The sequence below is a fragment of the Theropithecus gelada genome, chromosome 7b (assembly GCF_003255815.1).
Source record: "Theropithecus gelada isolate Dixy chromosome 7b, Tgel_1.0, whole genome shotgun sequence".
Classification (NCBI taxonomy): domain Eukaryota; kingdom Metazoa; phylum Chordata; class Mammalia; order Primates; family Cercopithecidae; genus Theropithecus; species Theropithecus gelada.
This window is the reverse complement of record NC_037675.1, coordinates 17,901,920-17,917,175: the sequence shown is the minus strand read 5'-3', so window position 1 is coordinate 17,917,175 and position 15,256 is coordinate 17,901,920. Positions and strand designations below refer to the sequence as shown.

General features: G+C 40.2%; 1 protein-coding gene and 1 pseudogene across 5 annotated transcripts in view; both read right to left on the bottom strand.

Moving 5' to 3' along the window:
* LRRC28 (leucine rich repeat containing 28) overlaps positions 1-15,256 on the bottom strand; it is a 135,676-nt gene that overhangs the window by 120,155 nt on the left and 265 nt on the right. For 3 of the 4 annotated variants that reach the window (XM_025391228.1, XM_025391230.1, XM_025391231.1), the window contains exon 2: positions 10,786-11,013. In XM_025391228.1, coding sequence (XP_025247013.1) covers positions 10,786-10,953 — 168 coding nt within the window. In that variant the 5' untranslated portion in view covers positions 10,954-11,013. The remainder of the gene's footprint in view (positions 1-10,785; positions 11,014-15,256) is intronic. The other variant, XM_025391229.1, reaches the window with a different exon arrangement.
* LOC112628463 lies at positions 6,576-9,363 on the bottom strand (annotated as a pseudogene). Its single transcript, XR_003120426.1, has one exon. The product of XR_003120426.1 is annotated as an endoplasmin-like (transcript).

Below are 15,256 nucleotides of genomic sequence, written 5' to 3'. Positions count from 1 at the left end.
GACAGAGTCTCGCTCTGTCGCCCAGGCTGGAGTGCAGTGGCCGGATCTCAGCTCACTGCAAGCTCCGCCTCCCGGGTTTACGCCATTCTCCTGTCTCAGCCTCCCGAGTAGCTGGGACTACAGGCGCCCGTCACCACGCCCAGCTAGTTTTTTGTATTTTTTTTAGTAGAGACGGGGTTTCACCGTGTTAGCCAGGATGGTCTCGATCTCCTGACCTCGTGATCCGCCCGTCTCGACCTCCCAAAGTGCTGGGATTACAGGCTTGAGTCACCGCGCCCGGCCAAGTTGTGCATCTTTTTATGTGTTTTTGCTATCTGTATTCTTTTTTCATTTGCCTGTTCATATTTGAAGCAGAAAGTCAGGAATGTCTTTCTCTTGGGCTAATAGGAAAGAAAAAACATCTGTGCCTCATTTCCCAGCCCAATTCAGGAATACGATTGACAGACCTCTCTTTCCTTCACTTGGCGGAATATAATTTTTAAGTTAAATTATCTCTTGTTGCATAAATTAACTGCTTAATCAGGATCCATCTACTCCTGTTGCTTAGCTATAAGCCAAACTCTCTCTTTCATTAAAATTTGGATAGCTCTGGCTGGGCGCGGTGGCTCATGCCTGTAATCCCAGCATTTTGGGAGGCCGAGGCGGACGGATCACAAGGTCAGGAGATCAAGACCATCCTGGCTAACATGGTGAAACCCCGTCTGTACTAAAAACACAAAAAAAACTTAGCCGGGCGTGGTGGCAGGCGCCTGTAGTCCCAGCTACTCAGGAGGCTGAGGCAGGAGAATGGCATGAACCTGGGAGGCGGAGCTTATAGTGAGCCGAGATCGCGCCACTGCATTCCAGCCTGGGCGAGAGTGAGACTCCGTCTCAAAAAAAAAAAAAAAAAAAAAAAGATACCTCTTTCTTGTCCATTCATATTTATAAAATAAGCAAGTAGTAAGAGCTCTATCAGTATTTGGGCAAGTTACTCTTTCATTTCCTCAGGAAGGCCAACTGTTCCCATTAAGAAAAGAAGTTGACAGATTCATTAAGTGATTTTGCTTCCAGGTTGAGATTTTATACTTTCCTCAAAGTCTCTTGTGGCCCTTTTTATTGTAAATAAAGGAACTGAGGTCCAAAGAGGTTAAGCCATAGGACTTCGATCTCTTACCTCTCAGTCCTGAGTTGTGCTACCAAACCATGAAACAGCCACTTCCTGGGACTGCAGCCCTGAAATGCTCCCACTACTGATTTCCTCCCTTGAGGAACTTCAGAATTTTAGAAAGGACTGGTGATGGTTGCTTCCAAGCTATATTCCTTCTACTTCTTACAAAGACCACAGGTACCAATGCAGAGAAGGTTGTAAGGCCCTACCTCAGCCCCCTCCACCTGGCACACTCAGACCGTGTCATCATCAGAAACTTCTCCATGACCACAGTCTTTTTCTGCCACCAAAATGTCCCATATCCCAGATGGCTTACCCAATACAGCAGTTCTTCAACATCAATGGGTACTTTGGCCCACCTCCATTCTCCGTATTCACTCTTCCTTTATTTGCCTCCAATCCAGCTCAGATTTCATGTTATATCACTCTCTTGGCCAAATCCTAAACCTCCTTAGTCTCTCCGTACTTGTACTGCACCCACCTGGCAAAAACCTAAATCTGTATGAATGTCACAGTCTTCCTTCTCCATACCTCAGACAGCTGAGTACAGCAAGAGAAAGTTTCCTAAACAAGCAGAAGATTCCACCATAAGCTTAATCACCAACTGCTTGTAAATAACACCCAACAATTCTATCTTTCTCTAGCCAAACTGCCATGTGAGTCTTCCAACCTGCCCTCTCCCCAAATGTTCATTCCCAAGCAGATGGTCTGACCTGGTAAAAGCATCAGACAAAAACTCTCTCAACTGCCTCTCTCTCCCTCAGTGTCCATCTGTCTTTCCACCTGTCCTCCCTTTCTTTACTTTTACAAAGGAGGAAAGGATATATTCCCAAGGTCAATCCTTCCATGTGTACTCTGGAGCCCATTCTTAGGAAACTTGGACTTTTAATTATTCCCTTTTTCCAGAGGTTCAACTCCTGTCTAATGGGAACTTCCTGTCAGCATTTGCTCTGTCCTCTTAGAAAACAGAAGAGAGGGGTGAAAGGAAAGGGAAAAGAAAAGGGAAGAAGAGAAGAAAAATCTCCTTTGTTGTCAAATTCTCCCCCACTATGCCCATCCCATATCACAGCCAAACTTCAAGACCTATCTACCATCTGTTTACTAGAGGTCCTCTCTGCATATCCCATCTATGTGGGGGTTTCCATAGAGAACATCAATACTCAAACAAAAGAAGAGCTGCTTCCGCTTAAGTGGAGATAGACTATTGCTCAGTCCCCACCTCAGCATTGCTCAGTAAACCTGAGGTTCTGTGGAACTGTTAGATACAGCTAGGTTCCTCTTCAAACAGTTTGTCCAGTTCCCCTGTTATTTATTCCAAGTTCCAGCCCCCACTCCCCCCTTTTGCTGAGCTTTAACCTGTCTAAATATGCCTAGACATGCCACAGCCCTGTTTCCTTATGTGGAAATAGGTTAGCTTTCTAGTCACCTGTAGGTGACCCCTTCCTCCCCTCCCTCTCTCCTCTATCATGTGCCTACCTTGTCTAAGAAAGTTTAAATGTTTAGCCAATCGGGACTAGTTTAGATTGTGTGGTCCAACCCCAGCCAATGGGGGAAAGACACAGGACAGAATCTGTGTTGTTCTCCTTTGTTCTGTGTGTTCTCATGGTGGCTAGGCCTATGAGCCACACTCTTCCGCAGAAGAAAATTGGCCTTGCTGAGAAATTCTCTGAGTGCTCATTTTCTTTGTGGCCCTGAGCTTTTACTTCCAATAGAACCTATAAAACCACTGCTCAAGGCAAGCGAAACAGGTATGTAGACTTGTCCCTCGAACATGGTGCCACTGAGTCTTAGTTCATCTTCTTCCCTTAAACTTGAAATGCCAACAAATGAAAATTCCATGAGAAGCAGCAGCTATTCCATGATATACCTATCGTCAATGTCTTGAAGAATGATGGGTACACAGTAAGTACTCAAGAAATACACACTAATTGAATGATGCTCTTCCTCCTAAGTGCCTGTCAAAGTCAGTCTTCAGTGTCATACAAATAGGATCTTATTTTTAAAATATTCTACAATGCTGCTACATAGAATGAAATTATGTGTACTACACATGTTAAGCAGTAAGCCAGGCACTGAAGGTACAGAATGCAAGACACAGTTCCTGCTTTTGAAAGCTCTCAGTCTGGAACTCTTATAATATGGTCTTTATGCAATTCTACTTTACATTCATTTATTTAATTCTACCACTACATGAATACCTATCATGTGACAAACCCAGACCCTATATTACTCCTAATATCTTATTTATCTTAAAATGATCATAAAGATCTGACTTAATTCCTGAATTGCATTTAAAATAATTATGGGAAAAGTATTCAAAACATTTTCTAAGGTAAATCATAGGAAGATAGGAAGAAAAATCATGTTTCTTAACTACTTTTTTTTTTTGAGACAGGGTCTCACCTTGTCACCCAGGCTGAAGTGGAGGGGCGTGATGTTGGCTCATGGCAGCTTCAACGTCCTGGGCTCAAGCGATCCTCCCATCTCAGACCCCCCAAGTAGCTGGGACTACAGGCACTCACCACCACAACCAGCTATTTTTTTTTTTTTTTTTTTGTATTTTTTATAGAGAGAGGATTTTGTGATGTTGCCCAGGCTGGTCTTGAACTCCTGAGCTCAAGTGATCCGCCTGCCTCAGCATCCCAAAGTGCTAGGATTACAGGCATGAGCCACTGCACCCGGCCCCCACAACTACTTCTTGTTCACCTATCAACTATATAACTACATTTCAATATAAACCAGCTTATGTTTAAAAAGAAAGTTCTGGCCAGGCACAGTGGCTCACTGTAATCTCAGCACTTTGGGAGGCTAAGGCAGGAGGATCACTTGAGCCCAGGAGTTCAAGATCAGCCTGGGCAACACAGCAAGACCCCATCTCTATAAAAAGTTGTAAAACTTAGCTGTGTATGGTGTGGTGGTGTGTGCTTTTAGTCCCAGCTACTCAGGAAGCTGAGGCAGGAAGCTCACTTGAGCTCAGGAGGTCAGGGCTGCAGTGAGCCAGGAGTATATACTGTACTCCAGCCTGGGCAACAGAGCAAGACCCTGTCTCAAAACAAAACAAAAAGTTTTAAGGTTTCTCAGTTATACTAATAAATGATAATCAAATATTGCTTTAAAAAAGTTTTTTTTGAGACTGAGTCTCACTCTGTTGCCCAGGCTGGAGTGCAGTGGCATAATCTCAGCTTACTGCAAACTCAACCTTGCAGGTTCAAGTGATTCTCCTGCCTCAGCCTCCCAAGTAGCTGGGACTACAGACATGTGCCACCATGCCTAGCTAATTTTTATATTTTTGGTAGAGACGGGGTTTCACCATGTTGGCCAGCCTGGTCTCAAACTCCTAGCTTCAAGTGATCTGCCCGCCTTGGCCTCCCAAAGTGCTAGGATTACAGGCATGAGCCACCATGACTGGCCAAAAGTCTTTTGAAATATAAAACGTGTCTACCCTTTAGTCCAACAATCCTACTTTTTAGGCTATCCTAAATATAAACATACATGTACATACAAGAATATACATATATCTACCGGCCTAGAGGTTAGTGGAATGAGAATATCATGAAATGAAAAAAGAGACTTCCAGAGAAATATGTATGATTTTATTTTTGTTATTAAAAAAGGAAAAATACAAACAGAATATATATATAATTACATAAACACAAGCAAGGAGGTGGAAGGTGGTATAGTCTGAATGTTTGTGTTTCCCCAAATTCATACATTAAAATTCTAAACCCCAAGATGATGATGGTGTTAGAAGGTGGGACCAGCTGGGCATGGTGGCTCATGCCTGCAATCCTAGTACTTTGGGAGGCCGAGGTGGGTGGATCACCTGAGGTCGGGAGTTCAAGACTAGCCTGACCAACATGGAGAAACCCCATCTCTACTAAAATTACAAAATTAGCTGGGCGTGGTGGTGCATGCCTGTAATCCAAGCTACTTGGGAGGCTGAGGCAGGAGAATCACTTAAATCCGGGAGGCAGAGGTTGCCGTGAGCCGAGATAGAGCTGTTGCACTCCAGCCTGGGCAACAAGAGTGAAACTCCATCTCAAAAAAATAAAAAATAAAAATAAAAATTAAAAAAAGAGGTGGGACCTTTGAGAGGCAATTAGATTATGACAGCAGAGCCCTTATGAATGGAATTAGTATCCTTTAAAAGAGGTCGGGGAGAGACCCTTGACCCCTTCCACCATGTGAGAACACAGCAAGAAGGCACCATCTACAATCCAGTAAGAGAGACCTCACCAGACACCGAATCTGCTAGCACCCTGATCTTGTACTTCCCCACCTCCAGAGCAGTAAGAAATAAATTTGTTTATAAGCCACTGATTTTATGGTGTTTTGTTATGGCAGCATGAATGAACCAAAGCAGAAGGATACAATCCAACTATTAATGTTGGTTGCTTCACAAACTGGAAAAAGAAAGGATTGCTTTCCAGATACTCCTCTATGTTGTTTGACATAAGGGCATATACCAGTTTTGTAATTGCAAAGTTTATTCTTTTAAATGTGCAAAAAGGCTTTTTCTTGTGCTTTAGTTCTAAATATGAGCACTCACCAAGTTCTGGACTTTTGCCATGCAATCATCCTACAAATACAAGCCACTACATGGCTCTGAGCAACTGAGGGGCAAAAGGGAGAAGTGTAGAGGCTGTGTATTAGCAACAACTTCTCTTCTCAGCAAGAGGCCTAATATGCTGAGGGGTGGGAGAGGAAAGGAGGAAAATGCTGAGAGAAGGCGTTTAACACACATGCAAAAATGTTAACAGGAAACAAAAAAAACAATGTTAAGAAACACTAAAACAACATGAACATGGAAGTGACTGACAGATTCCCAAGCTTGTTTAAAATCCGTAAGTAAAAGGCCGATTAAGCAATAATATATTCGAGATACTATACATTTTCAATAATGTTTTCCCCAGTTTTGGACAGTATTGCAGTTGTAAATAAAACTGCACATATTACTCTCTTTTAGGAACTGTATTTTAACATCAGCAAATATTCCAAAAGCCCTAAGAATCACTACTAGTTTTAAGCACTCTAGGAAAAGTAATGTTTTACCTGTTTTCAAAAACTGCGCTGTAAGCTGTCATGTATCTGATACAATCAGGCAATGCGCAGGCTTTGGGATGACTGCTACTATTCCCACCATCTCCTCATATCTGTACAGCACTTTATAGTTTACAAAGTTCTTTGATATACATAAATCAAATATTCCAGCTAAGAGAAAACAATTAAAGTAAAATATATACATCATTATAAACATATATAACAATTTAATCTTTGATGATTAAAAAGGTTGCAGACAAATAAAATGTATTACCATAAGCTATTATAAACATCAATTTACTGGACAGTAGATTCTTACTTTCATAAATAAAAAACTGAACCGGAGAAACTTTGACAAGCCAAAAGTTTAATTTTTGGGGGGGGGGGGGGAATCTTTTTTATTTTTATACACATGACAAGATTTTACATCAAGAATAGTCAGTTAAATAGTACAAATAAGGTATGTTACAAAAATTCAACTAAAAAACCCACTTCTTCCTGTAACCCATAATCCCACATTTAACAGTGCAGGGAGAAGGGGACTGGTGGGGTGCATCTAAAACAAGTCTCTCCCAAAAGAAATGACTTAAATTTCACATTCCCTCTCCACACAGGATCCAAACAGTGAGAGTATAATTTACAATTCATCTTTTTCAGCTGTAGATTCCTTTGCTGTTTCTTGTTCTTCTTCATCTGTTCCCACATCCATTTCTTTGTCTTCGTCTTGCTCTGCGTCTTCTGTTGTCTCCTCAGGTTCTTCTTTGGGTTCTTCCATCTTTGCATCAGGATCAATGTTCAAACTGAGGCGAGGCATTCTTTCTATTCTATGTCCATATGCTTTAGTGTCTGGTAAAAGATATCCTGACTGGAACATTACTGTTTCAAACAAAACCACAGCAAGATCCAAAACTGTTTTATCATCTTCATCTTCCTTAATTCGTTGAAGCAGGTCTCTGATCAGCAGATGTCTGGGATTAATTTCAAATGTTTTCTTCTGACTTGCATGGTAATTTGTAGAGATGTCCTTGCCTGTTTGGTACACTTGTGCTTTCATGATTCTCTCCATGTTGCCAGACCACCCGTACTGGCTGGCCACCAAAGCACATGGAGATTCTGTCAGGCACTGAGATACCACAGCCTTTTCAATCTTGTCCTTAAGGGCTTTATCTTTCATCCAATTGAGCAGAGGCTCAAATTCTTTCTCAACTGCTTCATGACTCTCCTTAGTTTTCTCACTTTCATCAAACTTCACTCGTTCCTTGGCAACATTCTGGAACCTCTTCCCATCAAATTCGGGAAGGGCCTGAATGTAGTATTCATCTACAGGTTCTGTGAGGTAAATAACTTCATAGCCCTTTTTCAGAAGTCGCTAAACAAATGGAGAAGATTCAGCCTCTTTTCTGCTGGATCAGCCATGAGGTAGATTTTGTCTTGTTTTTCCTTCATTCTTTCCACATACTGGTGTAGGCTAGCAATGTCAGTTGGATGATGAGAAAACTGGAACCTAAGAAGTTTCGCAAGACGTGTTCGATTCAAATGGTCTTCAATCACGCCAAGCTTAATGTTGGTACCAAATTCTTTCCAAAAAGTATCATTATATTTCTCATCAGCAATCTTGATCATGTGCAGAGTTTTACGGACAAGTTTCTTCCTAATCACCTTAAGCAGTTTATGTTGCTGAACAGTCTTGCACGAAACATTCAAAGGGAGACCATCTGAGTCCACTACACCCTTGACAAAATTAACGTACTTAGGCATCATATCAAGGAAGTCATCTGTGATGAATACGCAGCGCACATAGAGCTTAATGTAATTGCACATAGAGCTTAACGTAATTGAATAATCCATATTCGTCAAATAGGCCACGTGGAACAAATGTGGGTACAAATGAAATTGATTTGAAGGTAACTTCCCCTTCAGCAGTAAAGTGAATATAAGCCACAGTGTCATCACTTCCCTTTGAAAATGATTTGCAGAAAGCTTTGTATTCATCTTCTACTTCTTTGGATGGTCTCTGCCATATTGGTTTGATATCATTCATAAGTTCCCATTCACAGACAGTTTTTTCAACATTTTTAGTCTTTGGTTTCTTTTCTCCTCCTCTTCTCCTTCTTCTTCCTTCTTCTTCCATCTTCTTCCTTCTTCTCCTTCTTCTTCTTCCTTCTTCTTCTTCTTCCTCTACTACAGCTTCTTCATAAGATTCTTCTTTCTCTTCTTTTGCTGCTGCTTCTTCCTTCATGGGCTCCTCAACAGTTTCAGTCTTGCTGCTCCATACATAAATAGGAAGGTTTACGAACTGTGAATATTTTTGACGAGATTTTTAATTGTACCCAATTCAAGGTAATCAAATGCTTTTTCTTTTAAGACAAGGGTAATTGTTGTTCCCCATCCTAGAGTGTCTCCTCTTGAGTCAGCAATTACAGAATATTCACTGGAGTTGGACTCCCAGATGTCCTGGGTATCATTGTTGTGTTTTGAAGTGACAATAACCTTATCTGCTACAAGGAAGGTGGAATAGAAACCGACGCCAAACTGGCCAATCAATTCAGGAAGTTGACTGGCTATCTTCCTGTGCTTCAGTCATTTTGTTTAAAAACTTGTTTGTCCCAGATGTGGCAATGGTACCAAAGTTTTTAACCAACTCTTCTCTGGCCATTCCTACACCAGTGTCTGTGACACGCAGCAGATTCTTCACCTTATCGCACTTAATTTTGACTGTTAGTTTCTCATTTCCAGAAAGAGCATTTTCATCAGTCAGTGATATTAGCCTTATCTTATCTAAAGCCTCAGAATCAGTTCTCTCAGGAAAATCTCTTTATTTTCATACAACAAATTGATGATAAGTTTCATCATTCTGTTAACTTCAGCTTGGAAGGCAAACTTTTCGGACTCTTATTTATGATGCATTTAATTCATTCAACTGAATAGCTTCTTCCTCTCTCTGTACTACTTCATCATCTGTCCTTGAACCTTCTCTACTTTTACCCAGATCCTCTTCTACTGTACCATCCACATGAACTTCATCATCAGCTCTGACCGACCCGAAGGTCAGCAGGACACGGCAGAGGCCCAGCACCCACAGGGACTTCATGGCGTGCGGCTGGTGAGTCTCAAGTCCCTTTCGATTGCAAGAGCTGCCTCCATCCTCTCACTCCTGGGCTGATAGTCACACCTCCAGCTGCATAGTCCGCCCACAAATTTAACTTTTATAAGCAAAGGTCAATTCTCTGAACAAAGTCTACCCCATTGGGCTATGGTAGACAGTTAATAAGTAATCCACTCACAAATTTTTCTTTATACATAAAGAGCAAACATGGGAAAATCTAGGCTATAATCCTTGTCAAAATATTTCTTATACCACTTCTCATTAAAGGGCTAAAAAAAATACTAATATGGTTTCATATCATGAGATGATGACTTTGCAAAAAAGGATTCCTATAACTGCATATAGATTTTCCAAGTTGGAAAAACTGAAAAATCTAATTTCAGAAATATAAGTAGGCATTCAACATATATGCCAATATGCTAATCACAAAAGAACAAAACATACTTATCTATTTACTTCCAGACAGAGCAAAGATAAACTAATTTTACAATGCTTTCTACCCACTATAGGCATTGTACACAGATTAAATAAAACTTTTCCAGGAAAACATGCCATGTACATGAAGCCAATAAGATACACTTTCTAGATATTTAGCAAAGTCCAATATAGCGAAGGGAATGAAGAATGGGTGAATTCACAAAGTAGTAAGATTTCATAAATCATCTAAAATGAGTAAGAACTAGAATTCAAGTACAAGATTCAAATAAGGTTAAGTGATAACCAGAAAAGGCCATACAAAGTAAATCCATTTAATACAGAGTCCAAGTTTTACAATAAATAGTGGGAATAAAAAGCTTGATTTGGACATTCTTTTGAAAAACTTTTAGTTTATCTTATATTTAATACAATTCAGATTATAATAAAAACTATGTGATTATTCTTAGAACATAAAAAGAGCAAATTAAATGTTGCCTTTGTGGCAAAATTTTTTCCAAAAAATTGTATGCTAGCCCAATTCAAAGTCATTTGATTTTCACAGGCCAATCATAAAGGTTTTGTTTTCAAAACACTCAAAAGTTACATTAAGCTTCCCTAGTGCCTCTCTTAATGCTTTAATTTTCAAATCATTCTCCCTTTAATACCTGTATCTCAAAAGCACTGTTGGTCTTTCTCTTGTTTACTTTTTAACTGGTCTAGTGAATGCTGTAATATCCAAGAATCACCTGAGAAGCTTAACATACAAACAAATTACAAGTCAGGACAGAAGCACATGCTCAATGAAGACAGGTTTTTGAATGGGTACTAATTTGATAAGTCATACATGAGTGAATATTTTGCTTTCCTTCACAACTTCCCTTGCAACCTCATAACTGCACGAACTTGGATAACAAATTCATAGCCAATGAGAAACCCCTGTGTGTGCATTTATATTAACCGTATATATAACAACAGGGGATATAAGTCTTGGTCTGAATGCCTTAGGGTATGTAAATGTATCTTGATCAGGACCACATGTATAAATAATTTTTGGTAGTGTAATATAATACTGTACCAAGGTTGTCAGGGAGTTCCTTTTCATATAGAGTCTCTCCAAGTACTGCAGTCCCTCATCTTTCAGTAACTCCAATGGAAAATGGTGCAGATTCCTATAATTTAAGAACAAATTCTTGTGCTTTTCCAGCCTTGCCACAGAGATCGTCTTACAAAGTTCGGACGCCATGACTGAATATATCCCATCAGGCACACTGCAGTACTATATCTTGTCAAAATTGGTCCATTTCTATAAAGAGAACAAGAAAATGTATTCATTATAAGATTTTTTAGCACCCAGAGCTACTTGAAGACACTGAAAAAGATAATTATATTAATACATTCAATCCTACATTTTATTTTATAACAACTAAAATTGTCACACATATTTAGGAGGAGATTAAAATGAATAACAATTTAATAAAAATACTCTGATTAAACAATATTTATTATTTATTAGAAATAGTCCTAATGGAAAAAATAGTTTTTGCACTTGAGATAGGAACCCTTGTCTAAGAAAAACAGTGACCAGTTTCATAACATGCAACCAAAGGAGAAGCTTAAAAATCAAATGCAGCAAACCCCATTTCTTTTATGAACTACCTCATTTTGTATTTAGCTTAAGGTACTTCAAAAATATTAAAATATATATTATTTATATCTAGAGCATTAATAGCTTCATTTTCTTCACTTCCTAGTATGTAAATATTGTCCTATATTCTGATTTTTTTCTTTATCTCTTTATTCTTTTCTTTCTTCTTATTTTGTTTCTAGAGACAGGGTCTCACTCTGTTGCCCAGGCTAGGCTGCAGTGGCTCAATCATAGCTCACTGTAGCCTCAACTTCTGTGCTCAAGTGATCCTCTCACCTCAGCCTCCCAAGCAGCCGTTACCATAGGCAGCACCACCACACTCAGCAAATTGTTTTATTTGTTTTAGAGATGGGGGTCTCACTGTGTTGCCCAGGCTAGTCTCAAACTCCTGAGTTCAAGCAATCCTCCCACCTCAGCCTCCCCAAATGCTGGGATTACAGGTGTGAGCCACTGTGCCTCTCCTCTTTGTTTTTAGCTTTATGGATTATCAGAGGCATCAAATAAATAGATCCAGGGCCACACAGTTTCATTATTTTAAATTATTTCAATGAAAGAAGAAATACTGCACTCGGAAACAAGAATCTTGTATTATTCTATAATACTACAATGTCTCTGGGTCTCCAGTTGCCTAATATATAGAAAGGAGATAGCAACTAATGTACTGGTTTACAGGCCTGAGTCCAGGGCAGATTATTATAAATTCTCTTCTAGCTCCAAAATTGACAAGGGCAACAACACAAGTAACATTTGCCATTTTATCCACTAGGCACAGAGCTAAAACAAACTTCACCATCAGTTAACACAAAAAGAAACAAACTAAAGGCTTCAGTAATTTGTCCAAGGTCAAAACCGTTCACAAGGGATAAAAGCAAGGGTTTGATGCCAGGTCCAATGAATTTCAAAGTTTGGGTTCTTTACAGACACTGACTCACAAGATTCCACAGGATACTAAGGAAATGCTGAAACAACTACAAAGAAGTTGAGCTTTGCTTAAAGATTTGACTGTTTTCCTCAGCACTTTTTCCCAACTCTCTCTTGGAAAGTACCTTTCAATATTTTTTTTTTTTTCTTAAGGAAAGTGATTTTCACTGGGAATTAATACCAAATTAGTACAAAATGCAGCAACATAAGCTTTCAATAAACAAGAGTTCTGTAATTTTCTGGTTATATTTTATTATTTCCAAATTCTAACTCCTAGCTAATGAGCTAGCACTTGCCATTTTATATAAAAAGGCAAAGTATGAAATATTAACTATTTCCAAAGCAACATAAGGATCCAATACTTTCCCACATTTATTCCACCTACTCACCTATTTTATGAGATATATTATGTGACTTTGTACAAGATATATCTTTCCACATCTTAATTCTCCTATCTGTAAAGCAAAGGGAAGTAGACTACAAATAACATCAATGATTCCGTGAAGAAAATGAAACTTTTTAGGTAATTATTCACTGAACTAGTAAACTGTTAGCAGTTGAGATGTCTTACAACCATCTCAAACTTAACACACTCAAAGAGCTTTCCATTTTCATCATCAATCCAAATCTCCATAGTTTTTCCCATCTCAATAAATGACCCACCCCTCCATCCACCAGCAGGAAATCATGAATGATTCCATCCTCTCATATTCTGACCACCTCCAATCTATCACAAGGCTAGTGGCTTCCATCTCCCAAAGACATCTCAAATCCATCCAAATCTCTCCATCTGCCAAAACCACAAGCCACTGTCATTTCCTGCCTGGCCAACTGTATTAGTGGTCTCCCTGTGTCCACTCTAGTCACTTCCAATTCATTAATCCCAGCAGTGGGCCTTTAAAAATGTACATCCAATTACATCTCACTCTTTCCGGCACACATCTTACTAAATAAACCCTTCAGAAACCTCTTATTCAGAAAATCAAACCCATACCAGGCCTTGAGGGTGCCTCACCATCTGCCCCCACCCACTTCTCCAGCAACTCTGCTTGGCTTCTCACCAAGCTTCTGGGTTTTTCCAATCCTTAAAGCTACCAAACCCCTAACAGCACTTGCTGCTCTCCTCTTAGCCTAGAAAGCAATGTCCCATCATTCTCCAGATTTCAACATAAAAATCACTTCCCGAGGCCAGTCGCGGTGGCTCACACCTGTAATCCTAGCACTCTGGGAGGCCGAGGAGGGTGGATCACCTGAGGTGAGGAGTTTGAGAACAGACTGGCCAACTTGGCAAAACCCCATCTCTACTAAAAATACAAAAATTAGCTGGGTGTGGTGGCAGGTGCCCGTAATCCCAGCCACTCGGGAGGCTGAGGCAGGAGAATCGCTTGAAGCCGGGAGGCAGAGCTTGCAGTAAACCGAGATCGCACCACTGCACTCCAGCCTGGGCGACAAAGACTCGGTCTTAAAAAAAAAAAAAAAAACCACTTCCCTATCCCAAAGTACTCCCCTGGTGTTCTTTCAGAGGAACTTGGCTGTTTGTTTTTCCTTCGTAGGACTCCTCACAATTTGTCACTTAAATATTTATCGTTGCACCTGTTTATTGTCAATAAAGCCAAAAAGCCTGCAAATAAACTCTTCAGAAACTTATTTAGAAATCCTGAGGGCAGGGACTGTGTTGTTTTCTTCACGCTTGCATACCTGCATCTAGCACAATAACTAAAAGTAACCCTTTCTAATACCTAGGTGATGGGTTGATAGGTGCAGTAAATCACCAAGGCACAAGTTTACCTATGTAACAAACCGGCATACTCTGCACATATATCCAGGAACTTAAAATAAAATTTTAAAGTAAGCCTTCTAATATCTGATGACATGTGGAAGAACATTGCAAGGCTGATTTTCCATCCACCTATGTCAACACCACGGATAGAGCCTATAAGCTTGCTACATGCCACAAGGATGTCTAATCTTTACAATCGTGCATTGCAATAGACATATGTAGCCCGTTTTGCAGAGGAGGAAACTGAGTTTCTCGGAGGGTAACATGCCATAGTTCCATCGCAGGTGAACTGACTGCAAAGCCTGTGCACCGCCGCCCTACAATGCATAAACCACACTCACTGAGGCAAGATTCAGTAAGAGATTCCCTGTAACCTGACGGCTTTCCTTCTGAATGTTCTAGCTAGGATTGGCTGCCTCAAAAACACCATTAAACTCTGTTAAAATTGCTACAAAGGCTGTTTGGGAGATAAAATCTAAACAAATGAAATCCTAAAACTGCCAATAATGACAATAAAGCATCAACAATGCTCATAGTTTTGCAGTATGCATTCACGGGTCATACACAGCCTTTAACAAGGTAATTTTCTTACTCCATTTCACTTTACTACATCTTAACCTAGTTAAGCAAACTACCTCTTGTATAGTTATACTACCTCTTACACGTAGTTAAGGCAAATAGTATTACTTAATATCAGCTGTATACAGCTGCACCTACACACGAGCTTCCTGACAGGTGAACACCAATCTATCTTATTAAAAACAAAACAAAAAAATCAAAAACCTCTCAACAAAATTCCACACATATTAAGGAATATTTTGAAAGAAAGGAGTCCCTTAGACTGACTTGCCCGTACTCAATTTAGTAGAATACGCATTCCAATTTCCTAACGCTGGAGATGAGAGAACTATAAGCTACATATTAAAAGCATTTGTAAAAGGCTATTTTCTCAGCTCAGTGGTAATAAACACTGGCAGAATCTTAGGCAAAACACAAGCCGTTTCGCCCGAGTTGGCCAGCCACTGAGATCGTTACAGTTGGGAAGCAGTGAGCCCAGCAGCAGGGATTTCACGGACCCGGTATCAGGGTTCTCAGGTCCCAGGGGCCGCGGGCCGCAGAGTGCGAGAAGGACCCAGCAGCTGTGGCCACCCGAGGCCCGGACGGCCCCGCTGTCCCACTCGCCGCGACCCGGACGCTTTG